Genomic DNA, 24,127 nt, shown 5'->3' with positions numbered 1-24,127 from the left:
ATTGTCTGCCACCTGCTGGTAGAAGTGATACACTGCAGCAAGAATGACCCCAATTTTTATTTAGTTTTGTCATTTTGTTTATTAGAGCAGAAGAAATGCTTTGTACTTTATTCGAATATATATTGTGCAAACTAGAAGAAGAGAGCTGAGTCTGTTAAACTGCTGAGAAGGAACGTGACACAGTGACGTGAGGCTTCTGAATGAAGATGATGTGTGATGGAGAAAAAAAATCCAACGCCATCGCAGATCGGCATCAACCAACTTTATTTGAATTTTACAGTCAGACAAAAATTGTTGATCTGTCGAAAATATAAATTCTGAACCAACATAATAACTATGAAACATGTTTACATAGTCACAAAAATGAACCCAGCGAGAGCTCAACTGTAAGCTGGAGGTTTGCATAAGAGTTCAGACTTGCGTAAATATCCCTCTCTCAGTGCTTCCTGCCTCTTTATGCCAAACAGGAGTTACAGTTACAGGGTCGTTGCAAAACACAGGCTCAGTGATACCTGCTGTGGGAGCATCACACCCCGCTGACCCTGACCTCAAAGGTGACGAAAATTCAACATGTTTTTAACATGTTCTGCTACTACAAATATCAAATACTTTTAATTGTTGAAATCCGACTCATAGCAAACAAACAAAGACCATTAAATAAAACTATCATTTACAATATTTATCAAAAAGAAGAAAAATCTCTCCACACAGTCAGTGCTTTCATAATTATGGATTCTTAAGATCGCCCAAGAATCCATAAGTTGATGGCTTTTAGTTAAATGCATAGACTACGTCTCTATGGGATATGAATACACTGAGAAGGAGGAATTGAAATGTAAACATACTAAAATCTGCAAACAATGAAACACATGAAAACAACTGGAGACTGAGGTGAGTTTTGGATCAGTAGAAATGCTCATTGCTAAAAGTTCTACTTCTAAAAGAAATAAATCACAGCATTAAATGGCTACATCACTAGAATAATGCCAAAAGAAGTGCAGATGTCTGCGCTCTAATTGAAAACATAAGAGCAAATTGTTGCATTTAAATTTTAAACTTGGATTTAAAATAAAAATAAAAACATGGCAGCACTTTTCATTGTTCACTGGTTGTTCTGAGACCCTTTTTGAAGACTGGCTTCAATGACGAGCGCGAGTGCTCATTTTTCACATCAATCCTGGACCTAAAGTTTGGAAAATGGCCAACGACTTTTCATTAACAAAATACAAGATAAACACTAGGGCACCGTTTCTGGTTGTGCTGTTTCACTGGTCTGCTGAAGTTACTGTAAACTACAACGGAGCAGTTTGTTAACCTGAAGCAGAGCTAGAGGACTCGATGGCATTGCTGTGCCTGAAGCAACTGAATTACATATCTGACCTTAGGAGAAATACTGATTCCAAACTGACAGGAAAAAAAAGCACTATTTCTGTCTTAGGCCCTGGTCACACAGGGATAGCGACCGTTTGGCAACCACCTTTCAACCATCAGTTGCTAGGGAAAAATGGGTTGCTTGTTGTTCTGTGAAAACATCTGCTAAAACCTTAGAGCAGGGATGTCAAAGTCTTTTTACACTGTGGGCCACATACAGCCCACTTTGATTTTAAGTGGACTGGACTGGTGAAACTACATGAGGAATGTGTAAAACTGGAGAAAAGGTTTGGGTAGGGTTCAAAATATAAAGTTTTGAACACTGAAAAAAAAAAAATCATATATAATAAAATAGCAGAGCCTTAAAGACCAGGCAGTGATTAACCCTGTCAGAGATTTTTAGTAGAGACACCTGTGTGTTATTAATTTGAAGCTCCTACGTCTCCTCATTCTCGAGGTATCGCATTTACTGGCGTCCACATCACCAGGCGGGTGGCTGCTTGTTGATATTGGTCATCAAAAAGGTGCCGCAACAAAAACCTTGTTATTGCTTTGGTCTCTCGATTGCTGTGATCCCCTGCAGTTTATACAGAAGATGTTGCAAACAGTCGCCAACTACTTGTGTCGAGTGTCAGTCAAACAATGAAAAGTGGGAGTAGTGAGGTGCCCATATGCCGCATGGCTGAGAGCAGCCAGCCTGGGTTTGAATCTGACCTGTGGCCTGTGCCTTCCCTGCTCTCGCTCCTCTGCTTTCCTGTCATTCTTCACTGTACCCTTTCAAAGAAAGCTGTAAAAAGGCCAAAAAATATTTAAAAAAGAGAAGTGGAAAAAGTGCAAACTGGACAATGTAGAACATTTACCTTTAAAGTAAGAGTTGTGCCTTCTGAAATGTCTTGGTTAAAGTGACAAGTTGACAAGTGCTAGCATACAAATCAACATTTCCAGTGTAAACAATGAGTGATAGCATTAATATGCTAATGACCAAAGCAATGACAAGAAGATTTTTGGTGCAGCACCCTCCTCGCGACACATCTCACTCAGCAACCTCCAGGAACGACTCACCAGCTGTTAGGGTACCAAAAGTCTGCCAGGGGTTTGCAAAGGGGTCTCTAGGCCTGTGTGACTAAGGCCTTGGGTCAACACTTGCATTTTAAAGGAGAGTCCTTTGAATTTGCCCAGACTACTCTTGAGATGGTGCATAGTGACAAATAACTTTTGACCAAATGAAAACTGGCAAACTCAAAACGTTGACTCAAAAGCTGTTTGCGGTTTTTAAATTATTATTATTATTATTATTATTATTATTATTTAAATTGTGGGCTGAAAACACAAGTGACACCATGTTATCTGCAACAAAAATCACATACTCAACCAAGAAAATTAAAAACTTAAAAAAGAAGACATTTGTACATGAAACAAAACAACAAACTTAAACTCGACACTGATATACAGCAGTTAAAAACATGTATTTGCATCACAGCTGTTTTAGTGGAATTATGAGTTGTAAGATTTGGTATGTTGTATTGCTCTGCAAGGATCTACTTTTTGTAACCAAAAACAAGCAGATATCTGGGCCTAAAGCCAAGAGAACATCTGTTTAGCCACATAGTTGTGGCTCTACATTTAATTTCCACCTGGCTGTGGTACTTCTACAATGCTTTCCTGTTGTTTTGTACAATAATCCTGAACATTTGCCTCATTTTCACCAAATAAAATAATCAAAAACACATCATATGTGTTTATTTAACTATCATATCTACACTCGTAACATGCTTAACACTTCAAATCAAACAGTCATAATACAAAATCAAACAAGTCCACCGCATTGCTTTGCATATATTGTGCAGATTCCAGAGCCTCTGTGCTCTCCAGGAGTTATGGCTAGTTCCTTTGAAGAACAGCAGGCCTCTCTTTTTTCAGCAGTTAGAACTTTGCAGCCAAGAGAAGCACAATGTTTCGTTACGTTCCTTTATGCAGAGACCCTGAGGATGAAGTGGAGTGGCTGTTCATCTGCAGAAGACAAGTGTGAGTAACACTAGTTAGCACTGGCACAGGTTTTCAACTGGTTTGTTTTTGAGGGTGGCTGTAGCTCAGGAGGTAGAGCAGGTCAACTACTGATCAGAAGGTTGGTGGTGCGACTGGTCCAAGTTACTCTGATGCCTCCAATGGAGTATGAATGTGTGTGAATGTTAGTAAAAAAGCACTTAAGCATGGAAAAAAGTGCCTGAATGAATGAAGCAAGTTGTATAAAGCACTTTAAATGCTCAGGTAGAGTAGAAAAGCTTTATATAGGAACCAGTCCATAGTCCCTGCAATAAATCATTCATTATCTCAACTTCATTTTCATTAAATTCTGCCCACACCCCTCACCCCTGCAGTAGCTTTACCCACAGTTTGAGAACCGGTGGGTCGGCTTTAGCCCTTTAGTTAAGACAAAGGTCTATGAGTGTCCTCACAAAGATGGAAATGAGCGATGCACAAACGCTGTATAAGATATGGAGAAATAGAAATTTTTAAAAATCTTTCACAAAGTCATGTTTCTCCAGTATTGTTTTACACCTCACATACAACTGTTGTCTGGCTTAGAAATCCTCAACCCTGAAGACAGACAGTGCCCATCACTCGTGTTCAAAAAGTTGCCCACACATTACTCTAGGGGGAATAGGAGAAAGCAAGAACAGTTGTAGGTAGCATCAGGGTAGGCCTGACTGACAGGCTGATGACACACCATATGGAGATGCTGTGCGAATTTTACCCTGAGGGGGACAACAATGTTTTTTTATTATTTGTTTGCCTCATCCCTGTCAGCTTCTGTTACGGAAACGAGAAGGAAGAGACAGCCAGGTTGTGGGAGCTGACAGCCACGCACGTAGATACAAGACAATACGCAGACGCACGTGTGCGCAGAAATGACAGACTGTGCTCAGACACAGACGAAGTACAGACACAGAGCAGGAACACGCAGTTGGTAAAGACATACTGTACACGGGGTGAGCAGGGACTTTATGCTGTACTTCACTCTGGAAAGTGAGATAACTGATCTACGGTTAACTGGCTTGAGTTACCTTTAAGATGAAACTGTAGTTAAGCTTTGAACTGTGATACAAATATAAAGAGAAACACTGCCCTGCAGCAGATAACTGACAGGATTTTAAAAACATAAACACAAAGTTAATCAATAATGATGTAAAGGTAGGCTTATGTTTTCAGATATAATTGGTTTGGAGCACAAAATGCTATTTTTTCCATTTTTAAACCATATTTATATACTTTATAAGTATATATCCACCAACCTAGTTGTATAACCGATTATGATCATCAATGATTCGAAAAGTCTTAAAGATTTTAAAATGAAAGATGCAAAGATTATTTTAATTCACAATTCTTTTTGCCTGAAATACAAATCTAGAAATTATCAGTAAAATCAAAAACATACCTGTTTGGAAGCTTCAGACGAGGAATGGACTTCATTTCCAAAGTTTCCATTTAACTGCATCGTTGCTGTGAAAGTAGAAAGTAGTGAAAGAGCATTGAAACATCTGTTTCTCATTCTGAAAGCAGTAGATTTTTATAATAGAAATCCTATTTCCTAAAACGTTAGGCCTCCATCTAAACCAGGGGTGGGGGAACTCCAGGCCTCAAGGGCCAGTGTCCTGCAGGTTTTAGATATCATTAGTTCATTACCAGGCCTCTGGAGAACATGAAGACATACTGAGGAGGTAATTTAACCATTTAAATTATCTCTGTTGCATTAAGGACACATCTAAAACCTGCAGGACACCGGCCCTTGAGGCCTGGAGCTCCCCACCCCTGATCTAAACAGTACTCAGTTCTTTGATCATTTACAGCAAATAAAGCAGAAAGCAAAGCTTCCTCCTTACCCTGTGAAACAAGCCTGGGATCAACAAAGCCCCAGTGCTGATAGAGAGCTGCCAGATCATGTGGACTGTAGTTTTTCAGGATACTTAAAATATCGATGTCCGTTGGCGTTTCTCCTGTTGATTCACTCTTTCCCTGAGATATTCGGAGTGTATCTAAATATGCTTTGCTTCCGTGTAGCCCCCACATATTCATGGCAGCCCAGAGATCAGAACCTTTGGGACCTGAAGAAAAGTCACTTGAATGCCTGCGAGAGTGGAGCTTATCTGTGTTAGAGGAAGAAGAAGAATTCCCACTGCGATTTCTTGCCAGCATAAAACCCAAACCCTCCTGTGGGAAGTTCCCCTCCACAGTGGCTCTGTTGCCTCTTTGTTTTGGGCTGCTGGTAGGCTGCAAGCTCTGGAGACTCTTGCTGTTCACAATGCTGTTCACAATGCTGTTTGACGAAGTAGCTTGGGTGCTGGAGCCTTTAGATCCACCCCCCACTGTTCGGTTATGCTCCTTCTTTTGATTTTGGAGTCCAACCTTGCCACTAGACTGTGTCGCATCTGAAGGTCGTGAGTCCTTTGACTGATGCTTGGACTTCAGGGTGCTTGATTGATTCTTGTGGGACGACTGCTTATTGCTGCTGCTGCTGCTGCCATGGTTTGTGACCCCGGGAGGCTGTGTGCGCTGCGTTCTTGGAGTAGGCAAAGCTGGACAGTCCTTGCCTTCGAGGAAGGGTGGCGGCCCTGTGCGTCTCCACTGAGAAGCACCTGCCTTTAAACTCTTGAGACTATTAATGCTAGGTGCCCACTTGGGTGCCATGGTACTGCTGCCATCCACCCTGTGGGCAACACGCTGATGGATCCACAGTACTTCTGGGTAGTTGGTGGTGTGGGAGCAGTATGGGCACTGATGTCTCACCAGGCCCTGTGTTTTTACTGAAAAACTAACATCAGTTATGGGTAAAGAAGAAAGATTGAGGAGGCTGCTAGCATCGCCAGTAGCATGTCCCTGCTCTTTCACCTCTGAGCCATTTGTCTTTTCCATTTTAATGTTTGACTCTACTAACTCCTGGCTTGGAGAACATGAATATGGATTCCAATATGGCTGACTGAGCAGGATGCTCCTGCTTCTGAGGTAGTCCATGTATCTTGAGGCTTTGGAACCACTTCTGCTTATGTCCAAATTGGTGCTCTGTTTGCTGTAGGAACTCAGGAAGTCCTGGTGCTGCGTGTGCAGGTGAGACCTGAGTAGCGCGGTGTCAACAGTGTGGAAATCACAGTGCTCGCAGAAATATTTCTTTTTATCTGCAGGTAAAAACAGAAGGGGACATTCATAACAGATGAGGTCAGTTTTTTTTACATATACAAAAAGACTGTATAATAAAGACAGAAGGATCACACATCTAGCTAAGGAAGGAAAAAACACCCCTAATTAGACAAAAAGATAGAATTATGTATTGTGCTATTATTAAATGTAAATTGTGTTTATTTATTGGTCATTATAAATGCAGATGCCAAAATATTAGCAAACAGCTAATATTGGCCCTATTAGCTTTATTTCATGATTACTGGTGCTGCCATGATGAGTATTGACAGTCATTGTGGTAAGTCAGACTGGTAGAACATAGCATCAGCACGTTTTAATAGTAATAAAGAAATTTGTCATTAGTCTAAAGATATTGTACACAAATAGAAGCTGTTACATAAAATTTTCCATATTGATATTTTGTCCCACCCCTGACACACAATTAATAAATCTAAATCTGAATCTACAAATCCAACCAAAACAGTTTTTTAAAGATTTGTTAAGACAATAAAACAATTATTAATGCTGAGATTTATATATTAAGAGTCCCTTAAAAATATTAGGTAAGGTAACCTTACTGCGTTTGTATGTTTACAGACATTCTTGTGTAAAAAAGGGCAATTACTGCTGCTGTAATCCATTTAGAAATTCGCTAGTGATCTCTCCTTTACACAATATATTGCCAATTTAACTCATTTTTGTACTAGAGTTGTAGTTTCATTTACCTTTCAGAAATCAATTTGTATAAAATACAGCCCTTAATTGATGCTTTGATGCTTATAAATGGTAAAAGTACAAAACTGTTCTAAGTCTGATCAACGAATATAAACTCTTGTCTAAGCTCTGTCGTGGATAATGTATTATGGTGTGTTGTGGTGTATTCGGCTCACCTTCCTGGTCTAGGCTCTTGATGTTCTTCGTCTGTTTAGATGAGGAGTGAACATCTTTAACGTTTTTAGTCTGTAGTGCTTCATAAAATGCTTGACCAAGTCCATTCAGCAGAATAGAGTCCTTCTGGCTAATCTTTTTGTCACCACCTTTGTGATCAAGGCCTGCGTCACCCTTCCTCTTCTTAAGATTGGAGCCGGCTGTGTCATTTGGCTTTCTCTTCTTCTCTTGCTTCAAGGGGACGTACTCGCCTTTTTCTATGTCATATGCCACTTCCGCATCAGCTAATCTCTCCTCCCATCCCAGACATTTTTCTGTAGCCTCCACTAGCCGTCCTCTTGTAGCTAACTGCCATGACTGGTAACTACAAATTGGATCCAGCTCAGGAATTCGACTGCCCGGCTTCACTTCTGCAGGGCTTTCCCTGGGTCCAGCAGAAATGAGGTTCAGGCTTTCCAAAAACTGCCTCTTAGCATCTTGCACCTCGGAGGACTCCACATTTCCTTGTGTTGGATTCTGCATCTGAGTGCGGGTGTGGTTCAGTTTATGCAACTTTTCATGTATCTGCAGTGTCCTGCGGTCATTGAAGAAGTTACCGCAGCCTGCACAGAGCTCATAGAGGCACTCTTCATTCGTCAGTAATGCTGGGTCCTGAGGAACCCCGTTGATGGTGGCAGGCGGTTCGTTGCTTTTGCTGCCCCTTAGCTGGGCTTTCACTCGATGAATGCGCATGTGACTTTGGAGGAACCACGCTTGGCGAAAGCGTCGTCCACATATCCGGCAACCGTGATCCTGAGAGCCACGGTGCCTTTTCATGTGGGACTTGAGGAGTAATACCTGAGGGAAAACCTGGCCACAAATGGTGCAGGAAAAAGGTCCGTCATCACCTCCATCGCTAACCTCGACACCATCTTTAACCTTTTTCTTGGTTGTTTTCTTCTTGACCTTTCCATTAATGTTATGAGCTTTATCAGGTGGGCTGCTGAGCTCAGGAGGGTCAGTTATATCAGCATCCTCTTTTTGCCCTTCATCTCCATCCCCCTCCCTGTCACTGAGGTTTTGGCTCAAAAGGCCCAATTTATGGCTTCTAATATGGGCCTTTAGGCTGCCCTTCTGAGCTGTCCTGTGCTCACAGTAGGGACACTTGTAAGGCTTCTCCCGAGTGTGTCTTCTCATGTGCTGAGATAGAGAGCTTAGAAGTGGAAAACTGCGACCACACACCCCGCAGGTGTGGCATGGGGTTACCTCATCCTCTGCCTCCACTTTAGCTGTGTGTTTTTGTGAAACATCCTCCCTTTCTTCTGTCTCCATCACTTTTCCAAGACCACCGGTCATCAAGAATCACCACAGCTGTTTAATAAATCCTCTTTGAAACTCTAGAAAAGTTATTCTTCCAAAACTTATTGAGTTCTCAGCACAGGTAACAAAAACTTGCCAAACATCACAGCTTTAGTATCCAATCCCGATCTCTGAAGAGAAGTTCCTTCATCAAATGGCATGCTGTTTTTATGATACCTGGAAAAAAAGAAACTGAAATGAGTCCCATGATAATTAAATTAACTACCAAAATTCAGAAAAAAGCCAGTTAAAAAAAGTCTGTCCAAATGGCTTTAAAATAATATGAAAACATAAATGAAAATACAGTATTTAAGGAAAAAACAGAGATTGCACAAAGACAACGAGCTTGGAAGTTAATCCTTGGTATGACCACCTTAATTCTTTAGTATTCTTCTGCTGTAGATAGTTTTCGAGGTCTGCACTGCACAGCATGCTGAGACATGCCAGGTTTTCGGGTAATAGCCGTTCCAAAATCACCAAAATGGTGCAAAAATAGCGTTTTATGTATTTTTTTCATAAATTCAACTAAAGAAGTAGGAACACTTCATATGATTCCATGACAGGCTGCTGGTAACAAAGTGTCTAAAGATACAATTTAATGCAATAGTTGCTTTTTTGTCCAAGTTGACACAACATTGGTTTTTATGTGAGCTCAGTGTTAAGTGGCCTAACAGATGAATAAACATGGTCAGGTACAAGGACTGAAAATGAGTGAAAAAGCAGCTGATGTCCAAAAAGAAAAAAAGGAAAACTTTAATTCTTCAGAACTGAGAAGCCACACAGAAAAACTATTAAAGCTTAAAAGTGAATGTGACAGTGGCCACAGCATTTGTGACTCACTATCTTATAAACCAGATTGTATAACAATCTATACCAACAAGAGATTTGCAACATATAAAAAAGCACTGCAGTGAGAGTAGACACCCCTGGTTTAATTTCATATCTTTAAATAGAATAAACTGATGACTGAATAACTGAATAATATTTTGGTTTAAAAACTGTTTAAGATCAAGCAGTTGTTGATTCACATTAAGGTTGTTTTACTCTGTGCTAAGAGAGGGTGAGAGCTCACTGAGGCAATTTGCATCACGGAGATTTTGGAATAACCTTTGTCCTTTACTGGATGAACGACGGCTGTCTGTACCTATTAGACCACGGGTCAGTGTCTCAACATGCGTGTGTCTGTCAGACCTTTGGTTGCTTATGCCGAAATTGAGTGTGTGAGGTGAAGCATGAAGAGATGTATTCATTCCTGGCCGGCCAGGATGAGCCCCCAGGGGCCATCCACTCTAATTCACGATCAATAATCCATTATCAACAAACTTCATTTTAGAAACTCACTTACTCGCACATACAGAGCACGGATTCTGGGCTGAGTGCTGATGCAAGATTGTAAGTAAAAAGGTAAGAATGTATATTTGTAACTTTTAGTATCAAAATAATCTAAATCTTTAAGGTTTTACACACAAATCATTGTTGAGACTGCAGGTATAGTGATGTAGCATTTGTCCAGATCCCTGACCTGGTTTATACCTATATTTTTGGCTTTTTTTTTTTTTTTTTCAAGGATGATGATTTTTTTTTTTTAATCTTAAAATAGCTTGCCTCGGACAGTAATGTTTTATCAAAACTCCAAAAAACTTTGGCAACACGAACACAAGGCTAATCAGCACATACTGGGTCATTTTTGCATGGCCTGCGATGCTGATTCATAATCATATATTTAGTGGTGAATCAAACAAGATTCAGTAGCAGATAGAAATGTTGGTGACCGTGAAGTTATAGGAAATGGTATTTAAAAGGGTTAATTTAACACATTAGCTAAATATTATCATATAATACATAAAATAACCATAAAATTGAACTTTTTATGTTTGCAGCACATTTTTTTGGAACAGCCTCGGGCTGGGCGATATGACCCAAATTTCATATCTCGATATTTTTTAGCTGGATGGCGATATAAGATATATATCTCGATATTTTTTTTTTTAAGCCATAAAGTAAGAACAAAAAGAGAGTTCTTAGTCAAAGCTGTGTCCCAGATGTCACACAGGCACTTTTATTAACATAGAGTAGATGTACATAAAATTTACTCAAAAATAAATTATGAGCATTTATTAAATAATAATGCTCCATAAATAAAAGAAAACAATGTTGTTTTTGTGCATAACAAAAAGCTCACAATTGTGCAGTCAGAATGTAAACTAAAAGACGCTGAGCATAATAACATAGACAGATTTCACAGCTGCTCTGTTCCCAACTTCTCCTGTGTGACTGACAGGGTTGCCAACTCCCTGAAAAATAAATAAGGGACACCTCGTGGCCAGGGCCGGGCGACCCAGTTGTCTTCACCCTTCCCAGTGTGGTGAATTTTCTAGCTCTTTTTTTGTGTGTGAAATTATTTTTTTAACCATTTGACTTGAAGTTGATTTAAGTAGATGCATATTCTATTCTTTGTGATATGAACACATGGGAAACAAATGATCATTTAGCCATTTATTTTTAGCTCAAAATGACAACATTAACACAGTAAAACAGGTCTCTTTCTTAAACAGAAGCCTGTCATGCTTAACTTTTGAGAATATAAGTAAATCTTTCTTTAAAAGAACTCTGTCCTGCTTAACTTAAAATAATAGAAAACAATAGAACGAAAAATATTCTTGTAACAGTGCACATTTAGTGCATTTAGTACAATTGGCTTCAGTTGAGGTATTATTTCAGCTTTTCTAATGCTAATCAGCTGCTCCTGTTTGTAAACCCGCTTGTTCCCATGATTACGCATCTTAACTCATCATCATTATTCATCTATGTATTACTTTTATGTATTAGTCATCAATTTGTTGTAATCATCTATCCTTGCAGTTGTTTATTACACAAAATAAATTATATTATCACACTTCTGGCCACATAGCGCTGATATTCATTGCACATGCCCATATTAACTTTTTCCAGCCAGGTGTTTTCCTTTTCCCATTCTTCCCTTTCTCTGAGGGGAACAAACATTGCTGCTCTAACGCTGGGCTCACACTGTGCGATTTTTGGCCCATTTTGAGCCGATTTTTGAGTGATCGGACCGATTTTGGCCTTCATCGTGCGTCGTGTAGTATACGTGGGGTAACGAGAAGTGATTAACACCTCACGACCAGCTCCCGATCATCAATCGCTCGTGAGGGTCTCACCACAGCCGCTCACACTGCTCACGCGCAAACGTAAACGTTGGTGAAAAAGACGTTGCAGCACGGCTGTGCAGCGTGTGATCTGGACACAAGCGATGGAGGCACAACTTTGGAAAGCTCATCCGAGCCTTTTCGATGTGGCATCACAAAATTATCACGACCACAACAACCGTGAAAATAGTTGGATTTACACTGCTGCTCAATCACAGCTGCCTGATCAATGTTTTTCATTAGCAATTTAGCAAAGTTGATGTGGTGGTGTGTCTGTGTGAGTGAAAGACAGAGAGAGCGAGCGACAGATTTTCTGTTATAACCTTCATGTTATGGAGGCACAGTGTGAGCACTCAGGTCGCATCAGAGCATCGGGCGGTATAGTGTGAGAGTACATCGTGGCATACGAACTTCTAACCCCTGCGAGTCAATCGTGCAGTTTGAGCAGGAGCTGAATAACGTGACTGAAAAAAATCGCACAGTGTCTGCCCAGCTTTAGGTGTACTGTCATCCGAGACGTGCACCGCAGTGTCGGCGTTTGTTCCCCTGTTGGCCATGCTTCTTGTTGTGGTCATCTGTTGTCTTCCGGTATTTTCTCCGCAAGCGACCTTTCCTCGACCAATGAGATGAGCGGTAATCTGAATTGTCATACTCGAATTCTCATAAGTGTGCTGTCAGCTCATTGGTCACAAAGCAGGAGAGGGGCTGGGAATTGTGTTTTCAAACAAAGTGTTAATTCCATAAACATTTATAGACTACTTTTGATTCTCACTGTATTACGGGACAAAGTGCGTCCCTTATTAGCTCAATACGGGACGTGTACTTTTGTTTCGAAATACGGGACGATTCCGTATTTTAAGGGACGGTTGGCAACCCTAGTGACTGATAGCCTGGAGTTTGAAATCCGCTTCGTAACCACGTCTCTTAACAGGTGCCATTTATGGTCCTTATACACACACAATACGGTAATATTACGCTGAAGCACAGTACGTATCACTCCGCGAAGCTCCTCGGTAGCCGTAATGCTCCGACAATCCATCAAGCGGTGCAGCTCCGTAGCTTACCAAAGTCGTACTAAAACATTTTGACAGATTGCTGAGCGCCGTGTACCACATAAAATCGGTTCGCAGCCATCAAGCACAACCAGAATTCATACAAAAGGCGCGCTGTCAACTTTTGAGAGAATGAAAGGGTTTTAGGCCGTGCAGCCCCTCTGGGCGTTAGCGTGGTTAGCTCGTTAGCGTGGTTAGCTAGCTAACACGTTGACGCGGTCCAGCCCCACACACGGGGCGATGCGCAGTAACTCGTTAACGCAGATTTTCCGTGTCCATCTTGTCGCTTCCTGCAGGTGAAGCGATGGGGGAGGAGGGGGAGTTGTGTTGAGTGAAGGAGAGGCGAGGCCGAGTAACGTTGCGTAAAGACAAAAGTGGACGAAAGAGAGGCAAACTTGCGGCTCCACAAGTATAATTATAACGTAACATAGACTATATCGATATAAAGGATATTGTCACATCTTATATCTCGTATAAAAATATATCGATATTTTTTAAAAACTCGATATATCGCCCAGCTCTAGAACAGCCTGTCCAATATATGCTTTGAGACTCATCTTGAACAGGTCAGCTGCTCATGTTCGCAACATGTTTCTTTTTCTACTCATATAGGGAACTGTTTTTTTCTTTTTTATCTGAACGACCAACTCGTGAGATACAAGATTCTCCCCTTTTTAAAAAAAACAAACAAAACAAAACATGATCACTTCCAGGGAAACACTGGGGGGAAAAATAAGTTTGTTGTTCTATGAATTGACCTCATAAACTTTAGAACAACTTCAGTGTTTTTTTCCATAATGCACATGTAGGCGAATATATTTCATCATAGTCATCAAGTTCACCAAAGCAAGAATCAAAGTAGTTACCAGGAAAATTATGGAGATGGGTAAAAAAACAGGACATCTGCCCTTTTGTGTCATCTGGTGAAGTTATAAAGACACTGGGAAATGATGTACCTGATATTTGTTTTGTTGTATATACATCTGCTGCACCTGCTTTGGCTGGTGGGGTAAAACATGTCAGGTAAAGGTGCCTGTAAAGCCACTCATTCTCATTTAATTATTTGTATCTCTTTCTGTTGTTTATTGGAGAGGTTTGGGGATGCCCAAGTTCAAACCATCTCAACCTTTCCTCTCTAACTTTGCCTATAAAAGCAATTTGTGCATCTTTAACTCTGCTAGCTCCCTCTCAGCCTTATTCAGTCTTATTTTACTACAAAATATGATATTCTGCATTGAAGAAAACCAGGTTTTTGCTTGTATATGCTGACAGTTCTTAGAAAGAAACACCAAATTGACAAAAGTCTCTATCAGCAGGTCAAGCTTAGAGAAAAATCAGAATTGCTTAAAGAAAATTGGAATCTAGCGATAAATCTTTCATCATTTTAGAGATAAATGATCTTGTCTGCCAGGAAAATGAGTTTGATGTGAGAAGCTCCTTTAGAGACTTCTTATCAAGACCTCAAAAAATGACAAACATACAAGCAGCTGTGGTGCTCTACATAACGAACAGTGCATGGCAGAGGCAGCCTGATGTAGCTAAACATGTTCCTCAGGCAACGACGACCATTTGTTTGGCTGTTTTTAGTGAAAGAAGGTACTCTAGCTCAGCCAGGCAGTCAAAAGAAAAACCTGCTATTGTGTCAGCCGCACCAGAACTGTCACATCGCCTCATGTCTGGCCCTCCACCCCTCATTAGGGGGTCGAGAGAGTTATTGTTAAACCGAGGAGGCCTGGGCCTACCCATCACTGTCTTCAAATGGGCGAAGAGGCGAGACAAAAGACAACGTTTGTTTGTCTCGTCTTTCTTTGAATGCAAGGGGGAAAAATAGGTACACATACTCATAAAGGCTAAAGCAAAAACACTGACTCCAGCATGATTTCCAGGAGGTGAGGTTGTTCGTCTAATTATCTGCTGTATGTGCATCTGCATCTGTCTAAATGCGTGCCTGCCTGCTTGCTATCATGTGTGCTGATCCGCTCACGCTACAATGGGTGCTGAACCCAGAATCTGGAGGAGTTTAGGAGGGTTTTTTCTGGACATGGCAGGTGTTTGGTAGGCAGACGCTATCAGATTAACGCACGGGCAATGTGGCACACTGTCTCCAAGAGGGGGGAGGATATGGGAGAGAAACTGGAAGGTGGCAATTAAGGGGTTATGGTTAAGGCGAATGTAATGAGTTAACACAATGGGGATAAAGTCAGAGAGCTGAGGGCAACAGATGGGAATAAACGGGCCATCAGAAAGGAGGTAGCCGCCTCTACAGTATGAGCTTATGCCTTTGTCAAAGCAGCCTATCTGCTTAGTGAGTGCTAATATTTGCATCTGCAGTGTCCTACTACTGCATGTGTACACAACAAAAATAATCGTGAAAACTCCCCTTGTCTTACCCCCTCCTCTCCTTCCTGTACTCGGCTATCTTTTCCACCTCTTCAGCCTTTATCCCATACAACAGTCAAAGCCCATTGGAGGATCTGTAAAGTAATGCAGATAGCCAAACATGTTGCTCTGGGGCTTAACTCATTTCTTTTAGAATCCCTCGCTCCATTTTTCACTCTCTTTTCTCTGGCTGATGAATAGGCACGTCCAGTCAGCTGTCCGCACACTGATTCATCCTGACGTCCCAACCAGCTCAGCACAAACTCCCTATGGTCAGGGCACTGATGCTGAGAGCCTGCGTTCTGCGATGTGCGTGTGTACTCGCATGAAAATATCCACAGCGTTGCATGTTTGCGCACTGACTGTGTGCCCGGTTGCTGCTGTGGACTGGAAGTCTCCCATCTAATCTTTAAAAACACCTAAAAAAGCCTCAAATACCAATTTTTCCTTTTGCAATAAAGAAGTGTCCACAACAGCTGACGTCTGCGCATTTCTGTATTTGCAAACTAGTGAGAGATGTGAAAAATCATTGCTGTGTGTATACCCCATGACTGTGTGCATGCATATGTGCACACAGTGCAAGTGTGTGTGTGCATGTGCTGAAGTCATCCAAATATTCACATCCACAAACCTGTGCCAACATACCCCTGACTGGAGATGGCATGTGACTGTCCTTATGCTAGTGTTCAAAGCCACAGTGACTCGCTAAGCCTCACCTTGCATCTACCGTTTTGTGTCCAGTAATCCTGTCCACCAACTGCAAACACAAATGAAAATATTACACGTTATCTTTGCTGCAAATATAGTCTGAGTCTATATTCAGGATATTTTCTATCATATTGTTCCCATCTTTAACTTATCCAGATGGACAGTACAATAAATTTAAGAAAAACCTTTCTGCCCATCAGTCATTCCTGACAGTATGATTAATCTTGTGTCAGTTGTTAGCGGATTACAGGAAATACAGTGTTGCACAAGGGATATTTCACAACAAATTAAAAGCAAAGTCGAGCTTGCCACATCAAGTCCTAGTGGACCAGAGATATCCTCAGAACTGATAATTATCACATCTTTCATTACGAAAATTCTGAAAGTGTGGGGCGGTTTAAACCTACAAAATGTTCTATTCTTACATGCTGAAGAAGAAGGAGGACGCCCACAAGCATAGCAAACACTACATGTGGAAGATGGTGACTCGTGCAGCTGCTGCAATAGCTGCACCCCAACCCGATGATAAGAAAGGCAAAGAAAGGCAGCAAGAGTCAGATATGGAAATACTTTGCATTTGCAAGGAGGATGATCGGGGAGTGATTATTGATTCACAAAAGCCAATGTTCAATGATGCTACTGTGATTTTTAGAACAAGCAAGAAAATAGTTAAGAGAAGAACCTAAAAGCCCGACATCTAGACCAGTTCACAGAATGAAAGGCGACCGAGTTTCAGTTCAGCATTTAAATATGCAAAGTATCATGTTCTCCTGAAATACATATTACCATTTTGTTTTTAAAAGCAAGAACTGCTGTTGTGAAGTTAACTATAATGGCTAATGATTTAACTAATTTTACCTTTTAAAGTTAAGCTACTCACATTTCAGTCCATTTCCTGTTATCAAAGTAAAATCTTAACATTTCTTGTTCTGTACTGCTTTTATTTACAGATAATGTAATTTTGTAATGTTCAAGTGTTTTTTTTAATAAAGGAGTTGGGTATCGGGAATCATGTAATTCTACTGGTATTGCTACTGACTTCTACATCGCCAGTGTGTGAATGTGTGTGTGAATGGGTGGATGACTGAATGTAGTGTAAAGCGCTTTGGGGTCCTATGGACTAGAAAAGCGCTATACAAATGCAGGCCATTTACCATTTACCATTTACATTTCTGGCATAGATATATCTATAGTAGGCACAACTGAAACTCAATGATCTGTAAAGATTAATTACTTTACTCACTTTACTTTTAATTAATGGCCTTCAATCCCATAGAAATCTACGTGAAAGGGGATTTCTTACTTGACCTCTGTAGACAATTTCCTGCCCTTTTTATGCACTCACTCACTGTCGGATATACTGAATAATCAAATTCACAAAATTTGTAGATCTTGATCATACGATGGTTCAAAATGGAAGTATGAAACCACACACTCGCACACTCGCAGCTGTCAATCACAAGTCATTGAGCATGTGGTCTCACAGTCAGACCCGCCCCTTCTCGAGCCATCTTAGTTTCTGCAACCAAGAAAGCGACAGCAGAAACGCTCAAGGCTTTAGATCAGGTGATGTCACAGCAGCTACGCCCATCTTTTATCGATCTTTTATGATTACCTACTCTTCAAAGCAAAAAGGGCCAGCTTCTGGTTAATTGATATAATAATTTTTTACTTTGAATGTCAATGTTAAAAAACAATAAATAGTTGAGTAGACATTTAAATATTGCTGCCCTTCCAAGTTAATGCCAGAAATACTAGTGGATTAAATGTATTATTTATTTTATTAATGTTCAACAGCAGGTCCCAGTTCACTACCCGTTTCTCTCTCTCTCTCGCTCTCTGAGAAGGGGAACAAGTAAACAGATGATAGCCATGCTAACCGGCGCTGTTGTGCAGTACTCTGATGTATGAAACAAGCAGGTGTATGTCAGTTTTGTGTCAGGGTGTCTTCTGTCTTTTAGACTCGTCAATTCACCATTTTTTTCTCTGGTTAGTTTAAGATAATTTCTTACAGGTTTTGTGGGCTCAACACAAACTCCAGGTGCAAGCATGACTTCATGTGTAGCAACTATACAATACAAGTCAGCAACTGGACATCAGATATATTGCCTTGAATACAAACTCGTCCAGTTAACAAAAGAAATATCAGTGTGTTTTAAAAAAAAGCCTTCCTTCTATCCTTCAGTCAAATACCTTCTATAAAAATATAAAGAAATATGTGTCATCATAAAAATGTTAAATGTCAAGATATTTTTCCACTTGCGTGGTGTGACTGCAGAGCTAACAATGACTTTCTCAGAGTAATACAGGCATGCTTCTTCCCATCCTGCCAGCGTGGCCTGAATGCAGCAGTAGAGGTCTTAGAATAACCTAGTGACCACAGAACAACCTCATTAGAGTGAAGTCTTGAAAAAACTGGCAAAACAAGATCAACACACATTGATAAAAGTACACAGCTCAGTCCTTCCAGACAACTCTCCATCCCACCACAGCTGGATTATCCTTTTACAGCTCACAAGCAACTCCTGTTATTATTCAGGGCCTATGGCGTTCCTAGAATGACTTAATTGCACAAAAACAGTGAGGCCGCAAGGCGCTGTGGGCGACCAGCCTAATGTACCTAAAAGATTAGACAGCCATGAGCTCAACAGTCACAAGCACGGACAAACTTGCGCACATTCGTGCCCATCCCCCTCCTTGGGCAACTCTCCACTTGGTTACACAACATATACAGGGATTACTCTTCATTGCATGAGATGAGCTGCTCAATGAGTGGCTTTTATCATGGATGCCCCTTTGTGCACAAAAGGGGGCATCCGTGGCATGACAGAGAAAAGACGGCAGCGGTTTTACCTGCTGCAGAAATACACAGTGGTCTCATGCAGACATCAGAAACTACCTGAGCAGCTCCACTAAAGAGCAGAAAAGCAAAGATGAAGAGTTGTCATTTTTAGGGCTATTTTCAATTACTATAGGTTATTATTACTGTTGATTTATCCTCCATGGTAGGCCTGAGGATCCACTGTGTACCCACTCTCTTTTCGGTTCGGATTGGCTAGTGTGGGAGACACTGGAGTATAATCTGCTGGCATTAACTTGCTCTCTAAAAAAAGCACTCTCGACAGGGATTAGATTATCATGGCAAGGTCAACTCAAACTCACTCCGACTGTCTCCCTTTATGTCTCTATCACTCTGGTTTTACTTTATCGGCCTTCCTCTCATCGTTCGGCCTCCTGTCCATAGGTGTAAATTCGAAGACACTGATTTCATTGTCACCTAAATGCGAGTCAAGCCACTAAGTAAAAGAAATGACAGCAGATTAAAGGAGATTAAGCCTACAGAATAAGGCCAAGAGAAGCAGTAAATCAGAACACTTATTAGAAAATGTTTTGTTGATTTAAATTATGTAAAAGTATTATTGTTTTGTTAAGCCTATTTATGATTATCATCATATTCTAGTTATTTTTCTGGTGACTGACTAATAGGTTCATCAAAAAGGAGGCTGTCACTGTAATCTTATGCATCTTAAATTGGAGATAAACTTTAGCTTGAGTTGATCCTCAGACTAATGAAGATTGAGCCCAAATAATGGACACAGCCACTTTAACTGTACAGTAAATATTATTTTTATGACAGGTTTGCAGTCAGAATTAATGTCTGCATGCAAAAAGTGCATCAGAGGCTGAGGAGGCTGAATCACTCCCCTGCAAATCAGAAAGAAATTTGACATAATTTTAACTAAAATAAATACAAAATGCTAAAGCTGATATTTCTAATCAAACGTACTTTAAGTTGCTTTGGTTTTGCTTTTTCCTGACATCTAATGTTGATCTCTATCTGCGTAAAAGATCATAATTCTCAAGTTACGTAGTAGATAATGATTTGTAACGACATGTGTGTGTAATTTCCCGTTTCCTGATGATTAAGGTAAGGATTGAAAAAGCGTAAGGGGATACCTGCTTAGCGATTTTACCCTGGAGCAAAAGAATGACAGCTGGCAGGAGGGTCTGGATTAGGTTTCCCATAGGGGTATTGCATCTTTTACACCACCACTTCTTTGGAATAGAATGAGCCGATAGTAACCTGATTCCTCCAGACCCATCCAATCTCGTCTCATTGGTCTCAATGGGACCAAACAGAAGGGATCTGTGAACGCCTTACTCATCCCTCCCATCTTCCATCTGCCAGTGTCTGCACTCCAGTTCCTCCACCGGAGACTTAAAGGCCATGTTCTTCTTTCTTTTCTTTATTGAGGAACCTATAGGAATCATCAAAAACTATAAATGTTCTCCGCCCATTCAATTCTTAATTGTGCTAAAATAAAGAAACGCTGCTTTGTGGTTTTGTAAAAAATGACGCAGTAGCTAAATTAGTGTTGCCCAAAGAACTGATCACAATAAGCTCCTAAAGAAAATTCAATTTGTTTTACATTTACATTTTCAGAATTTTTTTAACATAAATATGAATATTTTTCATTTGTAATTAGAAGACAAATTTCCTGATTAATTAATTTGGTGTCGAAAAATTAGCAAACACGTTATAAAAGTTAAAACTTTGAACTTTAGAAAAGAAAAGAAAAAGCATGTTTAAATATTTTACATTTATAATTCTCTTTTTTTGTTTAGGAAAAAATAGCAATTTGAGTAGATTTACTTGCTTAAATTTTAAATGCTTAAGCTTGTCCCTAAAGATTTTCTGTAGGATGATGTTTCTCATCTGTTTACATAAGGCCCAGGTAATGTGACCACCACCACATGCTCTGAATGCAGCATGTGATCCATCTGTATGATGTGCTGTTAGGTAATCACATCAAAAGAGAGGATGCACACTCAGCAAGAACGCGTACGCCTTTTAGCCACAGATTCACCCGCTGCAGACATTTGGCCCACTGAACAGTGCAGATGTTTTTACGTCTAAGTGTAAAGCTCAGTTTCCTGTATTTAACCCACTCAGAACTTGTTTTCTTTTTTAGGGGGTTTTAGTTGTTTCATTCTGAAAAAACTAACTCCACTGTGATTTGCATGTATGTTAAACATAACTGAAAGATTGTTACACCTACTATAGATGTTACACTGAGAAATAAATTGACTAAAGCCACTTTTCCCTCAGGGACGAGGAAATCTTTCAAAGATGGTTTAAGGTTACATGACTGCATGATCTGGATTGCTTAAAACATTTGGGGCGGAGAGTGTCTGTATGAAAACAGTAAGTGATAACAGAGGTTGTGATCAACAGCAGCACTGCAGCTCATGTTTGGCCATTTGTGTTAATATGACTTTTTTTTAACAACGCTACAGGAAACTGGTTGAAGTGTTTGCCGCACGACCAAAAGTACTGAGACCAGGTGCAGTGAACTTGGAATTTTACTGCCTTTGAAATGGCTGTTTCAAAGACTGGGTTAGGTAGGCAGTTTGTGATCAATCTGAAAAATTACAATTATAACCTGAATACAACTAGTTGCGTCGGGTGCCCTATTGCAAAGACACGTGTTGAATGGGAGTTTCCCTCATCAGTGTTGGCAATTAGACGGCAAATTATTGGAGACGGGTTGCCTGTCTCCAGGAATAGCCTTATGATCGAAAGTGGCCACCCAGAGGTTGAGGATGTTGCACACTCAGCCTGTGGGCGACCAACTGGTAACGCAGCCACTTCAATCAGTCGCTGAATGCAAAAAAAAACAATCAAACAAAAACTACAACTGAAGTTTGTTGTTTGTTTTTTTGTAGATTCGAGGAGGTTGTCATCTTATTTCTCTTTTGGTGTCACTGAGACACAAAGCAGAAACATGAAAACATGCTGAGTATTTACTGCTTCATGCTGGATTCACAGGGAACAACGGTTTAATGGTTTCAGGGATTTTTTTTTATTGTAAACTGAGGTTTGTAAAAATAATTTAAAGACTAAGAAGCTTCATTTTCATTTGATGAGGTCATTGACATTCACCCCAGATTAAAGTGCTGCCCACTAAAAAGAAAGGAAATTGAAATGATTATTACCACCCATTTTAAAACTTGTGTTTGTGCTTATTTTCACTTACAATAACAATTGCCTTTGTTTTGCAACCACAAAACAGGTTATTACATAAAAACATTAGCATGGGCAGTGTCTTATTTTCAACACAATTTCCACACAGAATTTCCCAATCACTGCATCCCTACTTTCAGCCCACTATCACAATGGGTGCTGCCCAAAGTGGAGATGGCCTGACCCCTCACATCCTCCTGCCTGCGCTGTCTGCACCCCTCCCCCTTCCAGCAACAAGCCTCTGTCCAGACCCCCGGCCTCCTGACCTAATCTAGATGATTAAATCATTTTTTCTTTAGCACAAATTTTGTCCCCCCCACTAGTCTTGTCTGGTAGTTGTCGCACACCCTCCCCTATTGATCGCCATGCTGAGGAGATTACCCTAATAGCTGGGATTACCTCCCCACATGTTGGCTGGTTACTCTAGGGGAGGAGGGGAGGGCTGGAGATGGTGCATGATGTGCAAGTGCAAAGAGGGAGGGGGGGAGTAAAACATATTAAAAAATTAAAATTAAAATCTAGACCTGGATTTGTTTGTTGCCTGTGAGTACTATAAAAGACAAACCAATATTACTCTCTGTGGGATGTAAATAAGACTTTTAAGCACCCACATAACAATCTTTATCATTCAGTGCTATGCTGTGCATGATCAGTCATAAGACAAGAGCTTTTTGAGGCAGGGGTAGACAAACAACACCCTCCTAGCCCTTTCTGACAAAAATTGGGACCGCTCCTCCTGCTTAGCCCAGCTGAAATCCAGTTTGAGTGCTAAATCAGCCTCAATCTTTATAAAAGGTTAAAAGTTTCAATTATATTTTGTTATAGATTATTATGCGCTATTTTTTGTTTCTTTTGCTTTGTTTGGTACTAATGGTCAGACAAAAGAAGCAAAACACACACCATTTTTTTGACTTTTGGACCCTACTCATCAGTCCTCTCCTGATAACAATACAGTTTAAGTGGCCCATCCACATGTTTCACTGAGGCCTCTGTGGTGTGGAGGCTCGGTGGGTGTTTTAGCTCACTGTTTCTAACAAGTGCAAGGGGTGAGAGTGGTTAGAAATCAAGATGTTAGACCCACTGTGACACGAAGGCAGGCGGGCAGGCTGAGAGAGAGGCTGGAGGCCATTCAGACAGTGCAGAGCAGAGAAAAGGAATTCCGTTAATCCGCCGCTGATCCGGTACAATGGCAGCCTTGTTGTCTGTCCCGTTTGCGTTCACTTACTCACCACAAGTTTGCGTGCGTCGACCGCCTTCACAGCTGTGTCCGAACAGCACCGGAGATGATGGTAATGGTTAAAGAAGCGATAATGTGTGGAGCTGGCAGGGAGGGGGTGTCAAGTCGCTACATGTAGGAAACAGCCTCGCTTCACGGGACACACGACTTCTCCCGAGTGCGTTACAAATAACTGACATCCATATTTAGTTGCCAACTAACCGACGGGGATGTTGTAGTCAACTTTCGCCAGCACAAACTCAAAACGGAGCACTTCTCGTATAAGCTGCTCCCGTCCGACACCCCACCGGGTCTCTTTTGTTAGTTAACCGTCGTTTGGCTTCACTCCTTACCTCCAGAGGGGTTAACGATAGGCGGCAGGTCGCTCCTGAAGGAATCCCATCACGGACCGAGCTCTCGCCTCGCAGCGGATAAACACTTGTCCACAAACCGAAGGGAGGGGAGCGGAGGAGGAGGGAGGCGGAGGGGGGCTATCCTTTGAGCGGTGTGCTCATCTCCTTTCTGCTCGGTGGTGTCAAAACTTCCGCGTATTTCAATCACAGCGGTGCACCTGAACCGCGGTTCCCGTTCCGCTCCTCGGCTGCTGCGGCGGCCGTCGTCGTCGCCGGGGACATGAGTGACGCGAGAGATAACGTTATTAACGTTAATAACAAGCAAGGGCGAGTGATCTCTGCGTGCGCGCGCCTCGCTTCCATTCACTGCAGCTGAGCCTGACTGCTGAGAGGTGACCGGTGCGCGCGCGTGCGGAACATTGAGTGAGGTCGAGCTCGTGTTTGCGGCCCAAATGGAG

At 41.1% G+C, this 24,127-nt stretch overlaps 1 protein-coding gene across 8 annotated transcripts; it reads right to left on the bottom strand.

The window, feature by feature from the left end:
- Nucleotides 1-247: 247 nt before the first annotated feature.
- Nucleotides 248-24,127, bottom strand: LOC309699016 (zinc finger protein 516-like). Of its 8 annotated transcripts, none has more exons than XM_082521832.1 (6): nucleotides 23,670-24,127; nucleotides 16,084-16,124; nucleotides 7,434-8,946; nucleotides 5,253-6,542; nucleotides 4,808-4,872; nucleotides 248-3,381 (listed from the first exon to the last, which is right to left on the bottom strand). In XM_082521832.1, the coding sequence occupies exons 3-6, from the start codon at nucleotides 8,764-8,766 to the stop codon at nucleotides 3,331-3,333; spliced, it is 2,739 nt and encodes a 912-aa protein (XP_082377958.1). In that variant the 5' UTR covers nucleotides 8,767-8,946; nucleotides 16,084-16,124; nucleotides 23,670-24,127; the 3' UTR covers nucleotides 248-3,330. The 8 variants fall into 8 exon arrangements, with proteins under 8 accessions (XP_082377958.1, XP_082377959.1, XP_082377960.1 ...); XM_082521833.1 differs by lacking the exon at nucleotides 23,670-24,127 and adding an exon at nucleotides 23,330-23,663; XM_082521834.1 differs by lacking the exon at nucleotides 23,670-24,127 and adding an exon at nucleotides 23,182-23,314.

Source organism: Aulonocara stuartgranti, assembly GCF_965226115.1.
Source record: "Aulonocara stuartgranti genome assembly, chromosome: 22".
Lineage (NCBI taxonomy): Eukaryota > Metazoa > Chordata > Actinopteri > Cichliformes > Cichlidae > Aulonocara > Aulonocara stuartgranti.
Note: the sequence above shows the minus strand (reverse complement) of the source record. Positions and strands in the feature narration are given on the sequence as shown.

Excerpts from the sequence above, each read along its gene's own strand:
- LOC309699016 (XM_082521832.1), bottom strand. The coding sequence starts at position 8,766 with ATGACCGGTGGTCTTGGAAAAGTGATGGAGACAGAAGAAAGGGAGGAT. Across the intron at positions 4,873-5,252 it reads TCCCAGGCTTGTTTCACAGG|CAACGATGCAGTTAAATGGA; the intron begins GTAAGGAGGAAG and ends CTACTTTCACAG. Across the intron at positions 3,382-4,807 it reads CGTCTGAAGCTTCCAAACAG|ATGAACAGCCACTCCACTTC; the intron begins GTATGTTTTTGA and ends TGTCTTCTGCAG.